The following is a 19,535-nucleotide window of genomic DNA, read 5'->3' on the forward strand; positions in this document are numbered from 1 at the left end:
CGTTACTGCTGAGTTTAAAAAAAATCTCAAACAAAATTTACAACATCAAAACGACTTATTTAGTTTCTGAATTAAAGATTTTTACTCGCATTTAATATCACTTGAATTTTGAAAACTACTCTATATTATTATTATTACTATACCATACCTACGGTATTACTAAATTACAAAAAGATATAGTAGAATATGACTACAAAATAAATCTAGTAAAGGAATTTAATAAGTCTTGCAAACTTATTATAAAGTATGTGTATCAACATTAGTTGTATCCGAGCCAGGCTTGTCCCCCGCACAATGTCGTAGCAACTAGCAATTAATCCGCGCTCTCAGCTGCGATACTTTTTAGATTTATTAAGTAACTCTTTATAGAGCCACTATGTATTACATACAGAAATATTTTCCACTTCTCAAAGAAATTCTCTTTAATACTAATCATTATATCATGTTTGCTTTTCATTACCAGTTTTGAGTTACATTTATTAATTAAAAACAGAACAGTTTTATTCAGAGCTAAGTTTTTTTTATTATAATATACGAGTAACAAGAAATTGGTATATAACTCAGTATTCATGTAATTCTGCACTTTGATTTGTATTTGCAGTCCCTTCTAGTTTGTTACTAACGCTGCGATATCTCTTGTTACATATTTATTGAAATTAATACGTTATTGTTATCTATGTACGGTTCAATATCCCGTGTATATTATGTTTGTCCTTTTCTACAAGCATTTTCTCCCTTTAGACAGTGGATTTCTTGGAATATCTCTTGTAGATTAAATACACAGGTAAGGGATTCCAAGAAAACACGTCTATGTTTCACAGCGATTGGTAACATTTTCTATATTCCCAAAAATCACAGGGCCGATGACTTTAGTTTTTATATTCATGTAGCTTGATCAATCCATCTGGTTAAGATTTGGTTACTCTTACTAGCAGATTTGACGTCTTTTCTATCTAATATGTGTCAGTTAGGGAAGCTAATATAAAAATGGACAGTGATACAAGGCCCCTAGTACTCTTGTTACAAAATAATTGTGTACTCGTATCTACATATTGTAGACTTTATTTTCCCTCAACGTACAAAGCTAACAGCATTCCTTCAATGGGAATCCTACTAACATACACCTCAGGAATCCTGACTACAATATTATATAAATAAAACCTGGCTATATTATGAACTTCACATCAAAGAAGGCTGGCTTACAGTATAAGAATTAATAATTAATTTTCTTCGGAAGTTTCATTCGAGATATTTCTTCATACATATTACTATTTTGTTAATTTCCCGTCTTTAGAAGCTTTACAGCTGTATTTGCCACCATTTTGCATGTATTTTCCACCAAGACAACCTTGATATATTACAACAATTTCAGGTCGATTGTGCCGTGTATCCTTACATGTACGTGATGGCCTGTACAGGGCGTCCATTATTTCGTCATTAGCACGAGACAATTTGTTAGGCACGCGGTGATGGTGGACGCGACGCTTATTGAGACAACTGAGCCGACGATACGTGCCCAGTTACACTACGACGTACCAACGTACCGACGTACCAACGTACCGACGTACCGACGTACCGACGTACCAACGCAATTACATTACTGTACCATTCCCAGCAGAGCTCAACAGAAGAGAATTTATAGTGCCGTCTAGAGAATGCAATTCATTACTTTTTAATTTCAACTGTTATAACTGGGAGTATTGAATTTGTAGCGAATTCTACAATCTTTTTTCAATCGGAGTAGCTGCGTAGGTGTGAAGTATTGGTTTTAGTCTATCAGTGCTAACGCAAAGAAGAAGTTTGGAATTAATACAGTATCAGTTTTTCACACCAAAATATATATTCATGTACGGCGATATAAGTTTAGTTCTGCAACTGGCTCGCGTGGTACCAATGCATAAAACTAGGCGTACAGGCAAAAACAATTGTCGGTGGTACGCGCACATCTCAGTGCCAGTAAATCTGCGATCTAAATCAACTACGTACGTGACCACGTCACGGGAGGGGGAGGGAGCTACGAGAGTACCCCACCACGACCTACTCTGAAGGAGATAACAGATAGTTTTCCAACGTATCCTGCAAGCAATCCTCTACCTCTACCATGGGTTTAAAACAATATAATTTGTGGATATTCGACAGCGAGCGTAAATTCTTCATACATCAAATTCTAAAAAGCCTCTAGTTTTTATACGCCAAACTTAAACATATCACACGAAAAATGTAAGTCGCTGCTATCGAGTGTCGAGAAATACTTCCTTTGAACCCATAGTAGAGGTACTGTTTGCGAACTACGTGTGATAGTTCGCTCCCGAACTGAATATGAGATTGAAGATAATGCCTCAGCTCTTCAAAAGCCAGAAGTGAAGCGTAAAGCAAACGAGGAGTGGCTCCGAATGCTGCACGACTGTTGTAATCAGATAGCGATTGGAAGAAATTGAATGGATGCCTTTTGTTATTTGAAGTGCGAGGTTTACTGTACGGTTCACTAAGTACGATTATGAACATTTCACGTTGATGAATTCTGTATTTTTTTGTTTTTGTGAGTGAAATTGTAAGCTATACAATGTGATAGGCGTGGGACTTCTAACCCGTTAAGGCTGAGTGCTACATCTAATTTTATCGACGAAAATAATAATAATATGGGGGGTTGAAACCCTCCCCCTAAAAATTATGGCTATTATAATATGTTTTTACTTTATGTGATATAAAAGGTTGTATGCGTCGTAGAAACAAAAACAAAACGACAAAGGGTAGCTAATAATATTGGCTAACTAATTCATTACTTTTTTCATAGTTTGATAATGTTTTGGTGACAAAAAAAAATCATTTCTGAATTATTTTTACCGAAAAAATCGCTATTTTTCAATACTTTCAACACACTATATTATTTTTTGTCGATAAAATTAGATGTAGTACTCAGCTTTAATAGGTTAGAAGTCCCACCCCTATCACATTGTATATTACACAGCATATTTTCACTTTGAACTGCTAACTTTTTACATTACTGGTGGAATGTTATTTAAGCCAAGGATAGACTAGAGGACAAATGTCCTGCGACACGTGTCGCCAGCGACGTTGGGTGAGGTAGCGCGACGTTGCCACACTATGACCGACATATCTGGCAACAACTACAAATAAGCCGATTTATAAATCAACACATAACTTTTATTCTTAAGAATAAAATTGAAGTCTGATAGTTTTAGTGTGGAAAACTCGTCAAAAATTTTAAATTATATCTCCAATAAAGTTTATTTAGTGTTGCATCTGGTCTTCACAAAACAATTAAATAATAATTGACACCAAACTCAATGCCATAAGGCATTCGCTACCAGCCAACCTAATTTGAATATGAATGGCAGCGATAAATGTAAGAATGCACAAAATATCTATTGTACTGTGGATTGATATAGTAATATAAAGGCTACAACGTTTCTTTCCACAGATCTATATAACTTATCGTCCATGTCATGACGTCACATAAACTCCATAAACGCAAAACAATACACAAACTATTCTTTCGACTTTATTCCTTCCTTGCTAAAGTCTATAATCCTACACCGCAGGCGCAGGTCATATAAATGTAAAATAGTGTTCCTATTGTTCAGCGAATTTATATTTCAAGTACTGAATTGAATTCAGCAATAGTTTTATTGGTGACACTGGTAGAAATAGTCTGAGGAAAACTATTACTGATTTTGTTGAAGAAAATTATAATTCATGTTATATTTACCCTGCTATACTACCTCGCTCGAGTTCTCACTTGTGATCGATTACCGGGTCGAGCATCCACTGAATCACTGGATTTTGAGATTTCTCAGTAGCACGGAAAATGCAATTGTTCTCACAAATTGGGCTTAGGGGTTGTCCCTTACCACATGCGACTAACTAATAGTATAACTTCCAAACAATTGACGCTGCATCTTACGCAACTCTGCATAATATTGCTTTAACATTAATAATCAAATTAGCTTAAGTACCTGTATACAATTTGTAGAAAAGTCAACACGAAAGAAGCAAACATTTGTGTCGTAAGTTAACAAGCCGCTCTCGAGTGCAGCTTGCACTAAACACCAGTAACGACGCGCCCCGACAAATCTGCTTGTCGATAGATACTTCCACGTTGTCCGCGCTGATATTATTTTCGTTGAACTGAAAAACAAACAACTGATCTGAGGAAACGTTTCTTAAAAGATTTATTTTAACTTTTGTTTACAAAGCTTTGTAGAATTGGTAACATAAATAGGTTAAAGTAAGTAAGAAAGATGTGGTTGATATACACTCTCTGCCTGGCCATTGGAGCAATCCACCAAAAATTGTAAAACAATGGTGACAATACACTAACTTCCAGTCATGACAAATATCAATTAAGTAATCAAGTCAACCCCCAGCGTCCCAACGAGCATATTTACAGAAGCACGCACCAATATCGCTGCCAACGAAACGTCGGAATCACATACTAATTTCAATTCGATATACATGGCACGTTTGGCTCGGTGTAACACAATTTCTATAACTAGATTGTCAGCCATGTGGGTGCTCAAAGCAATCGGCTCCCGGTGAATTAATTTACGATGGTATAGATTGGATTCCCTGGGTTAGTTTTAGGTTTTGCGCGGATATTCGGCTAGCGAATATTGCCCCGTGGATGCGACAAACGAAGTAAAATTCAATCGGGAAGTTGGGTTGTGTTACCGATAAAAGTGTCGCTCAGCTCCGGGCTGATCTCAGGACGTGAGCCGCTGTGATTGGCTTTTCGTCGCACAGATGGTAAAATAAAAACCCAATCAAAGGTCCGGTTATAGCAATCCACACGATAGATAAATGAATAAAGTCTGAATGGTTTTTACTTTGAACTTAAATGATTAAGTATATGAATACTTACTATTGTTCTGTGAATATTTATGAGCATACTAATCGCTCGTATTCTGACATAAATAGCGCGTAGTTTGAAGAGAATGAACTTCAGTCCCGAGGCGGTGCATTGTGTGGCTCCCGCTGGCGGGCTGGCGGGATGGCGGGATGGCGGGATGGCGGGGTGCACTCAGCCACATAACCCGACTTTTTACTTGTTACTGTCAATTGACATTGTTGTCACTATCAATCATTCCAGTCAAGTGGTAGACAAAGGAGTGTCACAACTACTCACCACGAACAACGTAAGACAACTGTGTCTCCAACAATCCAAGTTCCAACAAAGTCGGTAGAAACGAGAATTGTTTAATTTCCATTCGTAGCAACTGTCAAAACAAGTAAACTTGTATTTCAGACGATGATTCATTGCTTCGCATCCTTTGACCTATTACCTTGTTGTGACTTTACTTAGAATAATATTTCGGAATGATTCTATAAATTATTGTTTTAGAATAAACATAAACAACGGAACAACCCAACAAAAACTTAAACTTGGGTACTTAACTTTAATTTCTAAAGTCTTGGTCTCGTACAATACACAGCGAAACTCAAAGGAATCCTATTTTGTTTTATGCTCCTTAAGCTTTAACACGATGTCGGTGTAGGCATTATTTTAAACTAAATATTTTAGTAATTACCTAACGACAATAGATACGTTACACTTTGAAAGGCATCGCTCAGCTATTGCCTCCTTCTTAACTAATGATTGGTGAATGACAATAGTACAGGTACCAACAGCATTGCATTGTACTCGGTGGATCATTAAAGAGTATTGTCCTACCTATTGTCTCTCCAAGGATCGTCATCAAGTATCTTTCAGTACAGGACTTGCACCCAAACTTCACATATGTATCACATAACTGTGTATCTACTTTATATATTACAAGATAATAGAGTACATAGTTATTAAAATCTTATTTACACGAAGGGAAAACCCAAAGTATTTGTAAAGAAAATCTTAAACAACCCTTTAATGCCATTTAAACAATGTTAACAAATTGAAACAAATTTAACTTCTCCTTTTACACAAGTCGGTTAAAAGCCCCATCAACTCTAATGACAAACTTGTGTTTCGTTAAATAGAAAACAATTCCACAGACAAATATAGCAGTCAGTGGTTCCATGATAAACTCGTGGAGTCGTCGCTAAGTGAACCGTCAATTCTGAAATAATTGAATTACGTCGTCGTCGAGCCTACTTGTCAATTAGCCGACGCTAAAGATATTAATGTAATCAAAGTTGCAAGCGTTGTCCGTTCAATTGGAAGTGCCGATTAGGACCGGTTTCACTAACATTTAATGTTACCCTAACATTACTACCATTACTCTAAATCGATTGTTAGAACTAGAATATCAAAATTAGGTACCATTTGACAAAGTCTATAATTGATAATTATAATGTCATTTAATAATGAAACGGGCAGGACAGCAAGTACCCGCACACTGTACCGAGCACGCACGCCGTAAAACTTAATTGGGGGCAGAATAATACGGAAACAGCGAATATTGTTATTAACGGGATCCCTTGAATATTTGCCTGAACCCCTGCAAGCGTGGGTTTAGCTATATTCTACTAACAATTGTCTATTTGAGAAGCCTAGCGTTGGACTAAGTCACAATAAGAAAACAAGCGGGGAGACGTAACAAGCGCCGCACACGCGACGTGTCACGCGCGTGCAGCCGACACGCGGCGCGCGGCCCGCGACTGTCGTCTGCTGTTGTTTGTTATTGCCACGTCCGCGTGCAGGCGCTCGTTACCCTTCCACCACACTCCCGTATCTCCTGATCCACGCCACTGTCAAGGAAGCCATTGCGAATGAACAATAGCGAACGTATCTTCTTTCTACATATGTGTATCTTTTTGTTGTACATTTATTTTCCTTTTTGCGTCATTTATTCCTTCCTTTCAGGGCCGACTCATCGAACGAAGCGCCCGTGGCCAATGGACTGACCGAATTTGGAGAGGTAAGCGAATTTCAACCTTTTTGTTTGTAGTATAAGAGCTATGCGAGTGTCTGTTTGCAAGGCCACTGTTAATATGGAAGGATGAAAATGCCGATTTGTTTTGTAAGGAATGTTGGAATTATGTTAGGAGTAGGTTGAGTAGAAAATATACGTGGTAGCCCTGTAAGAATATTGATCGCGGCAGCCACTGGCGGGATCCTGTGCGTTAGCATCTAAACAATGGGATTAGAATTAATAAAGCAGATATTTAATTTTTCCAACAAAGAGTATGGAATATGAAAGGTCGTCACAATCTGTCGCCTAACTGTCGACTACACATCAATAAATAGTTCACAGTGTGCAGCACAATATGAATGGCCGTTGGAAAAATGTTCTCTGTAACAAAAGCTGACCTTTTATATATTCACACAGTCACTCGTGTACCTTCGAACTGTTCGTTGTGAACAGGGCATTGTGAGAGCTCCATGCATTCGTGAGATGACCGCGCGTGCCTCCTAACTATAACGATAGCCGAATGAAGGGAGAGTCGTGGGACGTAGTTAGTGCACGCCGGGACGCCTGGGGAACATGAAAGAGTTATATATTGTACCACGGAGTCAATTTGATTGAAGGTTTCACTTTAGAACTAGCTCAAACGAACGTAAATTGGACATCTGTAGTGAATAGCTTCACTTTGTCTCCTCTAACACTATTGATTGCGACCAATGAATTTAGATAGCTGTGTTATTAGTCTGGTCATACTCCATAACTAATGAAACGAAGCTGTGCACGCCACGACTAGAGTTCTTTACAACTAATAAAATAAGGAATTTATTTTAACTTGCCAATATTCGATGTTTCTGTAAAGCAAGCTACTCTTTTCTAATATACATATCATAGCAATATCAAAACTTTGTGAATGTAAATAAATACACAAAGCATTTTCGTCGAATAGTAGTCAATAAAAGAATTAAAAAAATATGTTTGAATTTTAATATCAACCAGTTGACTACAAGAGAACACATAAAATCCTGACAACTGGTAAAAACGAATGTGTACCAAACGTTTGGCGGAAAAAACGCGTTTTATTATATAACCGTAAACGCTTGTTCACCAAACAGGATAACAAGGTTACTTCAAATCAAGATACATTGACAAAGAGCAATCGTTTCTCATGGACCATCACTTTGCCGACATTTTGATGGGGCCAGAAAAGGAAATATAATCACCAGCCTTTCAACTTGCGTCTTATTTGCATATTTTGAAATAGTCTCGTACAAGTAATCCATTGCTCAGTATGCGGCTACTGAGCAATGGATTACTTGTTCGGTTGATCACGCAAAGTGATGTTATTTAGTAACGCACGGAGGGAAGATGCATAATTGTTGAAGGTCTTATAATTAATTAATATATACTTACAGGGAGAAAAACGCATGAAATGTACCATGACCTCGCTCACAAGTGTATCAATGCTTACTTTGATCCGTGGGTCCTAAAACAACGCCCTGGGAATTCCAGACATGTTTTTGGTTCGTGTAAACTCGGCATCACGTTGATGATTCGGGCGGCCGTTCGTGTAATTAGAACGGAATCCTCCTTGTTTCTTATTGCTGCCGTGATGTTAGGGTCGCCTTACATAAATATAATACAGTACAATATTGTTATAAAAGCCTTTAGAAAATATATTACAAAAAATAACCAGCTTACGCCTAAAATACTACAAACTGCAATGAAAATTGTCGTTTAAATGCTGAGCTTTGAATAAAATATTATCTAGTCAATCAACGTGACAGCCGTCCCTATGTTACAATTTAGGAAGATGAATGAGTCGGTCAGACACCAGTGATGAATGGCATCAATTAAGTTGCTAGTTAATCGATTATCTATGTACCTACAAGTATAACTACGAGCCTACATTAATTTGATGTCGGAGATCACGCCGAATTTAACTTTGATCTGCATTATTCTAAAATATTACTAATGGAAATAGAAATAATAACTATAATAATACATAGCCTATAATTTGTAAACAGTCGTAGAAATATTCGAATATATTTCAACTTCCTCAAGGAAAAAGAACTTCCTCAACTCTCAACACTACATAAAAGAAGAGCAAGACGTTTTTAAAGATATTTGCCCATACAATTCTGTTAAGAAAGAGAGCTTAAACAATAAACATTTAATTAAGTAATTATCGTAATAAGCTACACCCCCATTCATCAACCAACAGAAAAATGTAATAGTTTTATTAAATAAATAGCCGAGCGCACAGTTAAATACAAGCAATTAACTCGCAAGTCTGTCGCACTGCATTAAGGCGAAATTAAATTATCATTTTGAATAGTCCGGACAAATTGTACGCGGGAATATTTCATAACATTTTTTAACATAAACCTAGTTACCGCACCGTTTCTTAACATTTTTCGGTTATTGCTGTCGTGTAGGCTTTTGGAGTCTGCATTAATAAAGCTCATATGCTTTGCTGTACTGGATTTAAAATTAAATATGGCAGAAACCTTAGTTTGAAGTAAAAAAAGTTTCGGTGATCCTCACAATTCAGTTGTGCCTTTGAACAAGATCTGAACAACAATCTTGAATTCTGTCGAAACAATTGTATAAAACCGCTTGAATTCAGTAAAACGTTATTTGCGACATAACGAGGGTGCAATCATTGCCTTTTACTGTTTGAAGTGTTCTCAGAGATCCTCTCGTGGAAGGAGATCCGATATCCTGATGACACTTGCGATGCGAAACTGTAATTACGGCGCGAAACTTTGTAAACTTTGTAGAAAAGACGGTAACAAAATGAATTTTACGGAGACAGTATTGAGGATCAGACTGAAGTGAGGAAATTGAACTAAAGAACTAGACACTTCACGACAATAAGGATTAATCATCCGCGCTGCAACTATGAAAGGTTTCTACAAATAATTTAACACTAGCTTCCGCCCGCGACTCCGTCCGCGCGGATGTCGGTCTTCGCGTGGAAGTTTTATTTCTCCATTTTGTGTAACTCTGACAATGACATCTTATAAATATCTATTGGACCCAAATACGGCGAGGCCCATAAAAATTAAGGAGAACCCTTCTATTGAGCTATTGCTGTTGAGCTCGCGTTCTGTAGAATAAAACTGAAAAATAAAGATTTTTTTTCTACGTATTTTTCCAGGATAAAAAGTATCCCATTTTATGCCCAGGATAATAAGGTATAATTATACCAAGAACATACAGACAGACAGGCAAAAAAAAATTTATCACATATTTGGGTTTGGTATCGATCCAGTAACACTGCTATTTATTCTTTCAATATTTTCAATGTACAGAATTGACCCTTCTACAGATTTATTATAATATGAATGAATGAATGAATGAATGAATGAGATTGTTATAAACGTAAGAGTAGACAAATATAATCAGAAAGCTCCGAACTGCTAAGCTATCGGGAGTTATACGTGTTGTTGTGAGTCTACCATAAGAGATGGACATTTGCTGTCGTGGAATATTTTTTAAACAATTTTAAGGAGAACATTTCCGTCATACATTATTTCTGTGTAGCTTTAACCATTAAGGCTGCACACGCGACGGAAGCTTAAAAAATGGAGTAAGTTCTCCTGTTTTCACAACATTTTCCTTCACTGCTCTGCTCCTATTGGTCTTAGCGTGATGAAAAGTATACTATAACCTGCCCAGGAGTATCGAGAACAATTGTACCAAGTTTCGTTGAAATCTGTCGAGTGGTTTTTATTTCTATGAAGAACATACAGACAGACAGACAGACAGACAGACAGACAGACAAAAAAAATCTGATTGCATTTTTGGCGTCAGTATCGATCACTAATCACCCGCTGATAGTTATTTTGGAAATAAATTTAATGTACAGAATTGACCTCTCTACAGATTTATTATAAGTATAGAAGATTTTTATTTTTTGATTTTTGAAATAAAAATGTCCTATGTCCTTTCTAAGGTTCTAAACTATATCTGTACTAAATTTCAACCAAATCCGTCAAATAGTTGCGGAGATTAATGGTATAAGCATAGAATAGTGTTCGACGTGATTCTTTAATTTGACATAACTTTTTTATTTATGAACCGATTGACATGAAACAAACACTAAATGTAAATTGAAGCATACCACAATATATTCGTGAAAACCGCATCCAACTCGGATCAGCCGTTTCTGAGATTAGTGCGCATAGACACACAGACAAACAGACAAAAAAAAAGTTAATTACATTTTTGGGTTCGACATCGACATAACAATAACCCCTGCTATTTTTTTTATTTTTATTTTCAACGTACAGACAGCACTTTTCTACGATTTTATTATATGTATAGATAAATAATGATTGTACTTGTTCTTCGGTTATTCTTAAAAGATTAAGAGGCGACAAGTAATATAGGAGCTAGTTCGTCTCGTGTTATATTATCTCAACTAAACTATCAGTACCTGTAGGGTAGATTTACAGAACAAAATATAATACTATTATAATAAAAGAGCCCTTTCAACAAATATACTTATTGTCTGTTTGATAGACAGCGTAATTACTACAACATTGAAAACACAAGAAAGCAAGCTCATAATAATTGGCATCTTTCGTGGAAATACTTACTTGGTATTCAAAACTGTGAAATGAAACAACAGTTTGTGCAAGACGGAACATATAGAATCCCTGGCTCAGCAACAGGCCTCGCGAGCAACAGTAATTACACATTAACATTAATTTGCTACATAGTTGAAACAATAGCACTATGTCATTTGTAGCCAAGGAACTTAAGAACCTTCGCAAACAAATAAACTCTCGTCCTTCCAATGTGTTTAAAATGTAAGAGAAAGGAACGAGGGGGAAATAATAACATTTCGCAGCAATGTCGCCACAATGGTTAAAATAATACTCGGGAGTTTCTCGTCCTAAATACACAACGCGAGGGTAGTTTAAAAAGTCCAATGTTAATATTAGAAACAACTAGAAACTGAACGCCGAAGGAGAACTTCGTTTAAAACTTTTGTAGAGTAAAGTACTTGCGGCACACCGGCAGTGTACGTACTGCCTTACACCTACGTATACGTGTGTATACGCCTTTAAATATTCCTGCTTAACATTTTAATTTAGAGAATTTACAAAACGAAAATGTATTTATTATTTTTAAGAAATAAATGTACATTCATTCGTCCGTATAGAACGAACGGAATGTTGCTCACAACGTATAAAACAAAACGTGACAATGAAATCAGGTTGCTTTTTTATTCTATGCGAGATATCGCCGTGCTCTGGTCCAATTTTAATTACTTATTTCTAACATTATTTTTACTGAAACTGAAATTCTCCATTCTATATTTGGTTGCATGATATAATAATTACGGTGTTCCATTCAGAATAAGATTCACAGCGACTCGTCGAGTAATTAATTAGCATGACAGCTCCATTGCCGATAATATAGTTTTAATGGATGACATGGAGTCGCAATCCGAGTCATCGGTCCTTGTAATTAAATATCGTGAAAATGGGGCCTAATTGATTTATCACCAGCACTCAGAACTTATTTTGCTTATTTCAGTTTTTAAAGAGAAATCTTTTAGTCGGTGTAAGTTAGTGCTTAAGTTACATTGAATGTTAAGGTACTACAAAGCACGCATTGTGTAGAGAGGTTTACTTATAGCCCGGCTATCCTCGCCACAATATTTGCGCAGCTCTCACATTGTGTTCTTGGAAAAATGTCTGGACTTACCTACACTACGACCTCTGGGGCACTTTTAAAGTCTGCTTAACTTTTATCTCTTTATTTAACGAAATGCTTTAAACATTTCGTCGTGCGTAAAGATTTCGTGCTTCCATAAATGATGCACGCCTTTACAAAAACACGAAATGAAGAATAATGTGCACGCATATTAATTAAACCTCGCTCACGCTTGTACCATCGGCCGTACAATACCTAAATACATAACGATGATTTAGAGCCCTATTTAAATGTGACTAGGACGGGGTTTTTAAAATGGCGACCGAATATTTTAAGGGGCGGTTCTCGCATCGAAATGTACACTGAATGAAATAGGGACGTCAAACCGAAATGAAAACCGGATTTATGTTCCTAGGGTCTATTCTATTTTTTTATATTAACATGTTGAATAATACCCAAATATCAAGTAAAGTATTTTCAGAGATTTATCCCGTTACAATAACCAGACATTTATTCATTTCATAATATAAATAAAAAAAATTAAAGCCTTTAATTTCTAAACATCAATTTACAACAAGGAAATTATTCAATGTTAAATACAATACATCCAAAATACATTCAGGTTTTACATTTCGTAGGATAACGTAGACGAATCGATAAAAACCTGATTTATTAAAACCCGCCCAACCTGAAACGGTACTTTTGACCGTACATTACACACGACTCATATATAAAGAGTACATAATAGATACGAGTAGATAACATAACCCATTGTTTGCTGTCATGTAGTCGGGCAAAAGATAAATAAGAAATGAAGTAGACCGTTCCCCCTTATCGTTAGATCTCGAATTGAGGATCAGACGAAACATGGACCAGCAGATATGTGGTACAAGTAGGGAAGTTAATACTACAGGTTACTGAGTACGAATTATTTTTACATTAAGCCCTCTGATTGGTTGATTAACTTTAAGCAGCCAATCAGAGCGGCGAACTTCATAACCATGTCGTCCGCATTACCCTACAACAAGCACTGTGAACATGGTGTGTACTGAGAATATATTTCATCCCCACTGAATTATGATTAAGGGGTAAAATGCCACTGACATCCATTCGTCATCTATTGTCTAGACCGAACATGAAATATCTGATGGCCTTGGAACAAAGACTGCTTGTATCTGCAGACTGAGGTGAAAATATATTTTCATTTTCACAAGACAAATGGCAGAAAGTCTCGAAATTATTTAATAATCTTTATAAACGACCTGTCACTATTATACTCAGCAAGATAGAAAATGTTTCATTTGCGCTTTAAACTCAAAATTATACAGTTTTAATGTGAAATAAAATAAAAAATGTATTCACAAAGACACGCGTCCACATGAATCTCTTTTAAACGTAATAAAGATATTTTAGCTACTGAAACAAAGCTGAAACTGACGCTAAGATGCTTATTCCTTTAATTCAGGAGCTTTTAAAAAAGTAATTTAATAAACAAGCACCATCGGGCACCGCTGCCTGGCCACTCTGCAGACAGGCTGGAATGTGCTGTGGAACTTGTTGTTGCAATTTGATTAAAACATCCAATCAAAATCCAGTGACGCGAAAGTATTTAACGGCATAATGCACGAAGGACGCCCCGCCGTGTGCGCGCCGCCCGCCGCCCGCCCGTCGGTACCGAGGTACCGACATCAACACTAACTTAATATCGAATCCGATCCGATACAGAATTCATTGCACTCGCATGAATAACATCGTCCCTGGTACCAACACCCGTAGATATTAATATCGAAGTGTGTGAGTCTGTATGTGCGGCGCGCGTATTACGAATATAAGAACCGTGCTCTGACAGTAATTGAGGTGATAAAACTACCAGTTTAGTACTCGTCCGTGTTTGGCTGACGCTACCCTAATTACAAATACTCATTAAATTGGGAGTTTAATTAAATATTCATCATTATTTAACTGTAATAATTAATGCGTAAATGGGATTAGTGGATAGACGGCAAAACCATGGACACAACTATGTATGTATAATGCTAGCGGCTAGCGTTAGAGCAAATTTTAACTGAGTGTTTTAACTATAAAAATACTCAACAAACAAAAATTTACAAATGCTTTGCAAGTGTCGCTCGCCCGTTTAATGAAACGGCTTATAAAATAATCTACAAAACATATGTTTGTCTGCAGAAAGTGGTTCGTGAGATGAACCGGCTGGGGATGATCGTGGACCTGTCCCACGTGGGGGAGAACACCACCAGGGCCGCCATCAAGCTGTCCCGGGCGCCCGTCGTCTTCACACACTCCTCGGTCTACAGCCTCTGCAACCACAAACGCAACGTCCCTGATGACATCATTCATTCTCTGGTTCGTATACTCGTACTAAACTTGTACTATATAGTTCACCTTGATCCGCCTACGCGGTAATCATGGCCGCGACAAGTTGTACAACTAGGCACCAAGTCATAGCACAAGAGAAAATACGGCGTAGAAAAGCATTTTAACATAAACATTGGTGGGCCATAAAGATTGCCGAGAAAAACTTGACTAATTCACAAGTGCTAAATGCATCGTGAGCCAGCCCACTCTGTGTTGGTCACGTACGTTCAATTCTAAATTTATGTTTTGTTAAATCTACGTTTTTAAACCCTCCCAAATAGTTGTTCTCGCTTTTGTCCTCCTCGGAAATAAATACTGAGACATTCTATTATAGAATAGTGTAAAAATATGAAATACCGACTTTCCTGTAATTTCTTAGTATACATACATTACATTTGTATTAGACATACTTATATTACAAGCACATTAATATTCGAGTGGCCTCTCACGAGTATCTTCGTCCACAGAAAGAAAATGGCGGAATTATCATGGTGAACTTCTTCCCGGACTTCGTGAAGTGCGCTCCTAACGCTACCATCTCCGACGTCGCCGGTAAGTTGAGTACAATTGTTGTTTTATCTGATATTTGTCTAGTACCACATAAATGAAGCCCACTTTAGACTTAGCTACGTATCCGCTGCTGGACTCCTGAATTAAATCAATGTGATGAATAGGACCGGTATACTTAATACGCTCCTAATGATCAATAAATTGCTAATTGCCGGAACGTATTCATAATCATTGAGGAATGGAAGCTTCATTCGTAGGGTTCACAGGCGCTCACATAAAGAAGGCACATTCACATAAATACTACACTGAGCTTGATATTTATAACGTCGTTACAGGGCTATTTCATTTACCTATCAGTGTTATAGCGCGCAGGCAGCCATTTACTTGAAGTTACTGTGATATAAGTCTTTCAATAAAACTATATTGTAGTAAACCGGAGAATGAGCATTGAGTAGTGCCCCCCTAAAGCCCCCTAAAGCAGCCAATACGAATGCTAATAACACGGCAAATTAACTCATAAGCATTCAATTTACATAATCATCGCATTAGAACCGCAACATACTATTACATTACGAAACAAAGGTACGTCTTAATTGCTCATTAAACCCACAGTTGGGCAAAGATTCCCACTAACCAGCGAGCCGGGCTGGTACTGCTGGCCGTGGACTATTGTGGGGCTGTAATTATTTCGTAATAGCTTACTGGCTGTACTAGTGGAGGGTGATTATTGTAAGCGAGCACTGCAACGCTGCAAGTGCAGGGTACATTATCTGTGCAGGTATCTTTAAGTAAAATGTTCATTCGCAGCGGTAAGTCCCCTCTTTGAGGAGTGGCTAGAGAGGCGCCACGGCGTCCTCACCTACCGCCTGACGCAGGTGCTTACCGGACATGGGAGTTTCGGTAGGTTCCTGTTCCTTATTGGGCGGGAGGAAACGCCCGGGTGTCATCACTGTGAGGACCGCCCGGAGGACACGGTAGAACATACGGTGGCGGTGTGCCCTGCGTGGGCTGAGCACCGCCAAGTCCTCAGGGATGTGGTCGGCGACGGCGACCTCTCGCGCCCGGCACTGGTTCAGGCCATGGTGCGGAGCGAGAGGGACTGGGATGCCGTCTCCTCCTTCTGCGAAGCAGTCATGCTAGCTAAGGAGGAGGCGGGGCGCGTGAGAGAACAAACCTCCTCACGCCCCAGCCGTCGCGAGGGACAGTCCGGGCGTCGGGGATCGCGAGACGATCTCCGGCCACCGTAAGTGCGGGCCTGCGGACGGCGAGCAAGGGTAGCTCACCGCCCGAACAGAACCAGACCCGTGCGTGCGGCGCGTCGCGTTCCGCGCGCGCCTCAAAGAGCCATCAGACCACCACAGATGGGGCCCAGCAGGGCTGATGCCTGATCCGGAGCTGCGGACTACCTAGCGGGTTTACCGGGGCTCCGGCTCGAAAAGCAGGAGAAGGAACGGGGTGGTTTTTAGTCAGTAAGAGTCTGACACTCCCTCTCGCCTCGCCCAAGGTGAGAAAAGTCATTGGATGATTTTCCCCCTCAAAAAAAAAAAAAAAAAAAGTAAAATGTTCATCGAGTACTTAGGTACTGACTCTATCTATAGGTGGATGTATTATTACTCCACATAGAACCAAATTCTATGTGGAGTATACACAAATAAATTATTCTTATTCTTATAGGTTAGAAATCAATTACAATTTAGACAGTGTCTACTAAAAATTATGTCTGGATTAGACTTAGGAAGTATTTTGTTTGCCGCTCAATTAAGAAGCTAGATATTAACTGTACAGCTTCCAGTAACAGATCTGCAATGGTGACAAGCACACGACATAATTAAACGTCATATGAGTACTAGGTACACAAACGAACTAACTATAACTCTATACATTTGTGATGATATGCATATCAGAACTAATTGGCCTTATTGGAGGATATAATGCTTCCTCACTCAAAATATGTCTTTAAAATATTCAGCCATAGCCAGATTTACCGACGGGGTAAGAATTTAATACTATTATACCTAAGTATATGCATTCACCCCCGTTTTGCTAGTGTTTTTATTAGTGCCGTTGTCCAGTAAAATTACTGATCTAATACTCTTTCTACAATTTTACTCGAACACCGACCCGAACAGGGATTTGAAATTGATATTCTAACTTGAATGTTTACTTTAAAATCGGTACACATTAACAGTTAAACCGACTACTTGATCAAATAAATTATTCCATTACACATGTGATCATACATAATTACGTAAATACGAGTAATATAGTGGCATTTAAATAAGTATTAATATCGGTGAGGATTAACGCCGACGGCTATTATATTGATTGATGGTCTCACAGACTCGTTCATTATGCATCGTGATAGCTTGTCACCATCTCTCGATGGCTGCCACATTATCAGCAGTGTATCACTATCAGTCTAACGTTACTGCCATAATCCAACTCTAATGGGTGCCAACTAAATTATAGAGCGCTGCGCACTCCCTGTTTAAAAGGTCGGCAACGCATTAGTGTTTATACCTCCTTTGGTATTGCGGCTGTCCATGGGCGGCGCTGATCTCTTACTATCAGGTGATCAGAGGGTTTAGTACGAGTTTGTGTTACATTGAACGAGACGACGTTTGGCTCTCTAATTGGATGGTTCATTCGCGCCGGCCAATCAGAGCGCCGAACGTGATCTCGTTTCGTTCAACGTAAAGCAAACACGTACTAAGTGTACTGTATGTTCGTTTGTCTTCGTTTTTCCATAAAAAGTTAAAGATCTATATTTTTTTAGTAATTACTTTTTTGTATATGAAACAGGTGTTGTATGCAATATAATACACAATAGTCTAGAAGTGATTTGAAGAAGCTCCAACACAACACGGAGATATCATTATTTACATATACAAATATATATAGACCCGGCGCGATGGTGGCCGCACGATTTGTAGGGAGATCTCCCGTGATTTATCCTCACAGATACTTGTAGTCCGGAACTCCGTCCATCCCAGTAGATACATACAGAGAACTTAAAACTGTTTGGTTGTTCGTTTGTTTTCATCTTTTTCATCATTAGAGCGTAAAAAATCTGCTGGAATTTGATGACTGAAATAAGATGATTTCTTCAAATCTCCACACTTGGCAAACAAGTTGCAGAGAATACTGCTGCACGGTCTCTGTTAAACATGTGGTTCATCTAGGTCTTAAAATACCCATACCCATAAGGAGACTAGGAATGGCAACAAACGTATTCCAATCTATGTCACTTGTCTGCCACCGATCTATCACTGTTATTTAATTTACTGAGAAAAAAATACATCTAACTACAACTACATAATTATTATAAAAAGGTATATAGGTACCGTTATATGTCGATGTTTACTCGAGCCACGAACAATTTGTAACTGGTATGCAAACCCCACTAATTAACACACTGTGAAACTATGCAAATCTTGTGCTCACAACCACTGAGCACAAACTATTCGGGAGGAATTCAATAAAATAAAGGGTGTCCCAACAAGAACGCAAGATTTAAATTTTAAATAAAACGCAGATATTTTTAAAAAAATCGTGAAAGCTTTATAATATCGTAAAGTAGAGAGGATGAGGTTATCTATGGAACAATACATCGGGCAGATGGCTGCCGCTGGTTTGCTGAAACATACGTGATCTTTTAATGAAATTTTCAATGATCGTTTTGCATAAATGATGCGGTATTTCATGAATACAGCGTCCAATTTCCTTTTTAAGGCTTGAGTCGTCGTCGGCTTACTCGCATAAACCATCGACTTTAAGAAACCCCAAAGAAAAAAGTCTAATGTTGATAAATCACATGATTAAGGCGGCCAATTCTGGTCTCCAAAACGTGAAATAACACGACCGGGACATGACTGATGCAGCAATTTAATTGTTTCTCTGGCTGTATGACATGTGGCGCTATCTTGTTGAAACCACATGCCCTCCAAATCCATTTTTTTAATTCGAGGTACGAAACAACTGGTTATCATTTTACGATACCGAACACCATGATTGACTGTTTGCGCTTGACCTGCCTAATTTTCAAACGCGTAGCGCTCCATTTTTACTAACCTCGTACCTTATACTAACAAAAAATAACACTTGTTCAAATGTCAA

General features: G+C 38.1%; 1 protein-coding gene across 4 annotated transcripts in view; it reads left to right on the forward strand.

Moving 5' to 3' along the window:
• The window catches only part of LOC118268421 (dipeptidase 1), a 161,924-nt gene that overhangs the window by 131,156 nt on the left and 11,233 nt on the right, over positions 1 to 19,535 (forward strand). For all 4 annotated transcript variants that reach the window (XM_035582904.2, XM_035582928.2, XM_035582922.2 and 1 more), the window contains exons 7-9: positions 6,821 to 6,875; positions 14,721 to 14,897; positions 15,377 to 15,461. In XM_035582904.2, the coding sequence (XP_035438797.1) occupies positions 6,821 to 6,875; positions 14,721 to 14,897; positions 15,377 to 15,461 (317 nt within the window). The remainder of the gene's footprint in view (positions 1 to 6,820; positions 6,876 to 14,720; positions 14,898 to 15,376; positions 15,462 to 19,535) is intronic.

Source organism: Spodoptera frugiperda, chromosome 25 (assembly GCF_023101765.2).
Source record: "Spodoptera frugiperda isolate SF20-4 chromosome 25, AGI-APGP_CSIRO_Sfru_2.0, whole genome shotgun sequence".
Classification (NCBI taxonomy): Eukaryota; Metazoa; Arthropoda; class Insecta; order Lepidoptera; family Noctuidae; genus Spodoptera; species Spodoptera frugiperda.